The 6,805-nt window shown below is 47.2% G+C and overlaps 1 protein-coding gene across 3 annotated transcripts in view; it reads right to left on the bottom strand.

Annotated features, from left to right (window-relative positions):
- Positions 1-3,887: 3,887 nt before the first annotated feature.
- Positions 3,888-6,805, bottom strand: part of Amhr2 (anti-Mullerian hormone receptor type 2) — a 6,885-nt gene continuing 3,967 nt past the window's right edge. For 2 of the 3 annotated variants that reach the window (XM_031359115.1, XM_031359123.1), the window contains 5 exons: positions 6,030-6,144; positions 5,740-5,912; positions 5,426-5,573; positions 5,144-5,280; positions 3,888-4,305 (listed from right to left, as the gene is read on the bottom strand). In XM_031359115.1, the coding sequence (XP_031214975.1) occupies positions 4,114-4,305; positions 5,144-5,280; positions 5,426-5,573; positions 5,740-5,912; positions 6,030-6,144 (765 nt within the window). In that variant the 3' untranslated portion in view covers positions 3,888-4,113. Of the gene's footprint in view, positions 4,306-5,139; positions 5,281-5,425; positions 5,574-5,739; positions 5,913-6,029; positions 6,145-6,805 lie in introns of those variants that run through there. The other variant, XM_031359130.1, reaches the window with a different exon arrangement.

The following is a 6,805-nucleotide window of genomic DNA, read 5'->3' as shown; positions in this document are numbered from 1 at the left end:
ACCCTGTCCCAAAAAAAAAAACCCACAAACAAACAAAACAACAACAGAAGGAAGAAGAGGAGGAAGAGGGCGGCAGCAGGTAAATGCACAGACTGGAAAGTCAGACAACCTCAGTTCGATTCCCAGGACCCACATAATAGGAGAGAACAGACTCCTGAAAACTGTCCTCTGATGCTCACACACCTATAATGTCAGCACTTGAGAGACAGGAGGATCTCATGTTGAGGCCAACCTGGACTACCAGACTACACAGTAATCTGGACTTCACAGTAAGACCTTGTTTCCTAACAAACAAACAAAATGTGGTGTTAATCTTAGGGAAGGAAGCATGAAAATAAAGGGATTTACCTAGCTATCACAAAAAGGGTAAAAAGAGGGCTGGAGAAATGGCTCAGTGGTTAAGAGCACTGAGTGCTCTTCCAGAGGTCCTGAGTTCAATTCCTATCAACCACATGGTGGCTCACAAGCATTTATAACGAGTCTAATGCCTGATTCTTGTGTGTCTGGAGAAAGCAATAATGTACTCATACATAAAATAAATAAATAAATCTTTTTTTAAAGGTAGATAGAAAATAAAAATAAAAAAGGAAAGCTGGGCTGGCGAGATGGCTCAGAGGGTAAGAGCACTGACTGCTCTTCCGAAGGTCCTGAGTTCGGATCCCAGCAACCACGTGGTGGCTCACAACCACCTGCAATGAGATCAGACACCCTCTTCTGGTGCTTCCGAAGACAGCTGCAGTAAATTACGCCAGAGTGAGCAGGGCCGGAGCAAGTGGGGCCAGCAGAGGTCCTGAGATCAACAGTATCCACACACATAATGGCTCACAGCCATCTGTACAGCTACAATGTACTTTTATACACATAAAATAAATCTTTAAAAAAAAAAAAAGGAAAGCTACATATGGTGGCCAAGCACTTTGGAGGGTCAGGGTCATGAGTTCAAGGTCACCCTTGACTACACAGGGAATTTGAAGCTGCCCTGGGCTACCTGAGACTCTGTCTATAAATAAAATGATGAATAAATCAAAGACTTCCCAACAAGCCACACAAGGCTTGGGCCTTAGCTGTCTACGTTCCCCTCTCACCTTACCCCCTCTACACTTTTATTTATTTTTGAGACAGGATCTCAATTTAGCTTAGGATGGCCTCAAGCTTGCTATGTTGCCAAGATAACCTCAGACTTTTATAAATATTTAAAACAATTTTTATTAGGTGTGATGACTATTCTTGGTTGTCAACTAACTACATCTGGAATTAACTAAAATTCAATAATGGAGGACACACCTGTGAGGGTTTTCTGCTTAATCTGAAGTAGGCGGATGCATTATTTAATCTAGATTTTGAAGTGGGAAGGCACACCTTTAATCTGGGCCATACTTTCTGCTGGAAGCCTAGATAAGAACATGGAAGGATGCTCTGATCTTTAGATGCTTTAGAGCATGGAAGGATGCTCTGATCTTTGAATGCTTGTTCTCTCCTGGGTAGGAGAGCCCATTGCTGTAGACTGGCATCACAGTCTAGTCTTTGGAACTCCAGCTGAGACATCCAACCATGTGGACCAGGCTGGATAGTTGTGCTTTCTGCTTACAGCCAGCCATTGTTGCATTAGCTGGACTGCAGCCTGTAAGTCATTCTAATAAATCCTCCTTACCTGTACTTATATCTTTGTCTATCTATATATGTATAGATAGATAGAAACATATACATTAAGGTAGGGTAAAATGAAATTTTATTCTTTTTTTTATTTTATTTTGTTTTGTTTTGTTTTGTTTTGTTTTAAGGCAGGGTTTCTCTGTGTAGCCCTGGCTGTCCTGGAACTCACTCTGTAGACCAGTCTGGCCTTGAACTCAGGAATCTGCCTGCCTCTGCCTCCCAAGTGCTGGGATTAAATGTGTGCCACCACTGTGCAGCTATTCTTTAAAAAAAAAAAAAAAAGAAGAAGAAGAAGAAGATTTATTTATTTTATGTATATAAGCACACTGTAGCTGTTTTCAGACACACCAGAAGAGGGCATCAGATTCCATTACAGATGGTTGTGAGCCACCATGTGTTTGCTGGGAATTGAACTCAGGACCTCTGGAAAAGCAATCGGTGTTTTTAACCACTGAGCCATCTCTCCATCCAGAAATTTTATTCTTAATATATAGGATCTGAAGGAAAACATGCATATTTATCTTTTAAAAGAAAGCCTTTAAAAATAAATGAAATGCCGGGCAGTGGTGGCGCACGCCTTTAGTCCCAGCACTTGGGAGGCAGAGGCAGGCAGATTTCTGAGTTCAAGGCCAGCCTGGACTACAGAGTGAGTTCCAGGACAGCCAGGGCTATACAGAGAAACCCTGTCTCGAAAAAACCAAAAAAAAGAAAAAGAAAAAAATAAATAAATGAAATGCTTCCTGACTTTGTGGGTCACCCTTGCCCAGGGACCTCGACAATCTCTGTATTCTAATGTTAGTGTTTGTGCTGTTTGTCCATCTGCTTGTCTGTATGTGTACCCTGTGCATGGAGGCCCACAGGGGCCAGAAGAGGCCATCGGGTACCCTAGAGCAAGAATTAATGGTAGCTGTGAACTTGCTGATAGGAGTGCTGGGAACTAAACCCTGGTTCTCTGAAAGAGCAGCAAGTGCTCCTAACTTAGCCCTCTCCCAGGCTCTGACTTTGAAATGTTGATCCTCCCTACCTACAGCTCCAGATCAGCTCCTGCCTCCACCTTCCCTGTGCTGGAATTACAGGCATGTGCCACGCAGCTTCTGCAGTGCTAGGGATGGAACCCAGAGCTTCCTGAATATTCTGTAAGCACTATGCCAAGCGAGGTATAGTGACATCCCCTGGTGCTCCTGGGAAACTGCTACCTAGGAAAGTTTCTGCTCACCCCGACTCTGTACAGATCCCCACAATAGGAACCTCAGAGATCTAAGTGCCCTCAGGACAATGGCTTCATTGTGACCACTCCTCTAGTGCCCAGCAGGTGATGCCACCACGTGAAAATTAATCCTAGTGGTCTGGTCATAGAGAGATGGCTTAGAGACTGAAAAGGGTACATTGTTGTTCCAGAGCACTGGAGTTCAGGACTCAGCGTCCACATCAAGTGGCTCATAACTCCAACTCCAGGAGTATCCAATGCCTTTGATCCCTGCCATCACCTGTGCCCATATGTACACAGGGGCACACACCTTTAATCCTAGCACTTGAGAGAGCGGCAGGTAGATTTCTGTGAGTTCAAGGCCAACCTGGTCTATGAAGTGAGTTTCAGGCCAGCCAGAGCTACATAGTGAGACCTTGTCTAATAAGTAAATAAGTAAGTAAATGAATCTAGTGTCTCAAGCGTGCACTCCACATGCTGAGGTAAGAAGACTGTTGCAAGTCTGAGGCTAGCTGGACTACATACTGAGTAGTAGGTGTAGGTCAGCTAAGGCTACACAGTAAGACCCTGCCTCAAAAATAAACAAACAATAAATAAAGAGCTGCCCGGAGGTGGTGGCACACACCTTTAGTCCCAGCACTTGGGAGGCAGAAGCAGGCGGATTTCTGAGTTCGAGGCCAACCTGGTCTACAGAGTGAGTTCCAGGACAGCCAGGGCTACACAGAGAAACCCTGTCTCAAAAAAACCAAAAAAAATAAATAAATAAAAATAAATAAATAAATAAATAAAGAGCTAAAGAGATGGCTTAGGATCTCAGAGCAATTACTGTTCTTGCAAAGGACCTGTTCCCAGCATCCACACACATGGTGGCTTACAACTGCCTGTGACTCCAGTTCCAGGGGCTTTGACATCTTCTGGCCTCTAATGCCTCCTGCACGTATGTGGCACACACAAACTCAAACACACGTACTATGAATAAAATAAATAGATCTTAAAGAAGTAAATACACATTGGTGGAAAAGAAGAGTGAGTGGGAATCTTGCTTTATTCTCTTTCCTGAGCATATCTACCCCATGGGCTAGAAACCCACAGAGAATGACAGCAATAGGCATGCCATCAACGCCATTGACACACGCATGTCAGCCACACTAATGTTGGCCTGTACAGAGAGTTCATACAAGCTGCTCATTTACATACACCTCAGAGCCATGGCCTTGCTGAACACTGAGGAGACAGGAACTCTGCTGAGGCCTTCAGGGGAAAGCGGCAGAGGCAGGTGCTGAAGGGTAATTCTCTGGGCAGCCCTGTGGACTCTCTGGGAAGGAGGAAGCCACCTGAGGGTAAGCCAGGGCTGCCAGACGCTGCTGCACACACTCGGCTGTCAGCCTTGCTTCTGGGTCTGCGTCCCAGCAATCTTCTAGGAGCTCCCTCAGCCCCCTAGGGTCCTGGAGGAAGAGAGAAGATGGTGGGCCTGGCCAACCCCAGAGTAAACATCTCTAGTCTTCGCTTCTCCCACACGCTCCGCCCCATTCTGCACGGAGTCCTTGCTAAGAGCATGTCCTACCATTCCTGACTCCACACTCCACCTGTGGAGTACCTCTGAGCCCCATCCCCTAAAGTCCAGCCCTTTGAGTTTGTTCCCTGTGACAGATTCCTTGGAGACCTTCCAAAGGGTCTACCTTTTCCTCTAAGGATAATTCAGGCTGACAACTTACGTGCTGATTGAAAGTTACTCTTCGTTCTCTTAGCCAACCAGTGTGTTCTGCAGACAAAGCCTGGCTTCCATCAACCCAACAGACACTAGTATGGTAGAAATTTCAGGCAGGAGAGTGGGAGAAGGGACATCTCAGGAAACCATTTGTGAAGAGCTCTATGTGTTCACTATCAGATAACCCTCTGACCTTGTTATACCTACAGCTGGCTTTAATTGGTCCACAGCAAAAACAGAGCTTCACAGTACAAAACAATGGGGCACTGGTTTGAACTTTGGGGTACACTGTTCCTGAAGAGAGCCTGTCAAAGGGGCCGAGATCCAAGTAAGACAAAAGTCAGAGAAAACTTCCTGAAGGAGACGACTGAACGACAGAGCTAACTGTGGAGTAAGGCTATAGGAATAAAAAGGCTCCACAGGAAGGTTTGTGTCTTAGGTGGGTGGAACCAATTGTGTGACACTTGTAGAAAAAAAGGTAAACTGAGGCTCAGGATAGGAGGAGAAGGTCTGGTTGTAGCAGAGGAGTCCTTGAATCCACACTCAGCCCCCACTCCTGGTCCCCAGCTTCTTACTGTGGCAGAGTAGCTCCAAGTGGATGGGATGTTGGGGCGTTTCCTCTCCTCCACCGCCAGAGCCCAGAGCTCACAGGTACTTGGATTGCTGCCCAGTTCTGCCTCATAAGCCAATTGGAAAGGTGGTGGTCTGTGGTCTGGAAAAAATATAGACATAGACCGTTAACCTACCCTGGTGAGGGGGCTCCCAGGTGGTAAAACTAGGGAAGGTCATAGCCTTCTGGAATAGGTCAGAAGGTATGTGAGCCTTTGTTAGGTGGGACCCTGGGGTGGAGACTTTACCAGGCCTCAAATCGGAACAGCGGCTCAGGATCTCCCACAGTAGTAGCGCCAGAGAGTAAACATCCGCTCTCTGGAGAGCTGTACCCCAGTCCTGCAGGTCTAGAGTCTTGTCCAAGAGCTCTGGAGCCATGTACCTCTGGGTGCCAGCCTGGAGAAGATGTGGAGTGCCAAGAGTCACCTCTATGGCAACCTGTCTTGCAGCTCTGGTCCACACATCCCCCAATTACAGCAAAGCCGCACCGTGGCCACAGCAATGGTTATATGGTCATCAGAGTGTTGTCATCTCAGGTTTCACACTTATCAAAAGCACTCACCTCCAAAATGGCAGCTGGGCCTCGGGGTTGAGTAGGGGCCAAGGCAGGGTGTTGAGCAAGGCCAGGGAGTACCAAGGCAAGGCCCAGGTCTCCGATGGCACATGACCTATCTTCCCGAATAAGCACATTCTGGCTGCTCAGGTCTCGGTGGGCGATTCCTGGTTTGTACTGGCCTGTGAACACAGGTCATGTGATTCTCCTTGGTGCAGTCCTTCTCCTCTAAGTGGAGGGAGAACTGGACACATCGGGTGCGGCTAGTGACTCCTCCCTCCCTGTTGCTGCTTACTCACCATCCTGCCAACGCTCCTCATGGAGAAACGCCAGGCCCTCTGCCAAGGACAGAGCCATCCTCAAGGAACTTCCCCAGTCGCTCGTGTACTGAGTTAAGTAGTGACATAAGGAGCCCTGGAGAAAAGTAGAGGTGCACAGAGCTGGGAAGGATCATTCCAGGCAGCAGAGAGCTACTGACAGACCCCACACACACCAGCCGGCACCTCCCCAGCAGATAGAGACACCCTGACAGAACCAGGTCAAGACACTACAGACAGTGGAAGCTGAGAATATGCATCAAAGTGACAGCAAAAATAGTAACTCTGGTTGGGCATGGTACGTTGTGCCTGCCACCCCAGCACTTGGGAAGTGGAAAGAAGGGGACCAGGAACAAGCCAGTCTGTGTGTGTGTATGCGTGTGTGCATGCACGTGCTCGAGCACACACACACAAATTATAATTTTAGCCAGACATGGTAGCACATGCATGTAATCTCAGCACTCAAGAGGCTGACACAGGGAGCTCCTACATTTAAGGCCTGACATGGGGGGGAAAGTAGCTTAATTCAGTGGTACCAGGTACTTACTGAGGCCCAGGCCCTTAGAACAGGGTCTCCTATAGACCTCATGAGGACCTGAGGGTGAAGGCATTCTGATTACCCTGATTTTTGTAGGGCTTTTATTCTTTTTTCTTTCCCTCCTTTATTTAAAAATATTTATGGGGCTGGTAAGATGGCTCAGCGGGGAAGAGCACTGACTGCTCTTCGGAAGGTCATGAGTTCAAATCCCAGCAACCAC

The sequence above is a fragment of the Mastomys coucha genome, unplaced genomic scaffold, assembly GCF_008632895.1.
Source record: "Mastomys coucha isolate ucsf_1 unplaced genomic scaffold, UCSF_Mcou_1 pScaffold11, whole genome shotgun sequence".
Classification (NCBI taxonomy): Eukaryota; Metazoa; Chordata; class Mammalia; order Rodentia; family Muridae; genus Mastomys; species Mastomys coucha.
This window is presented reverse-complemented; position numbering and strand designations above follow the sequence as displayed.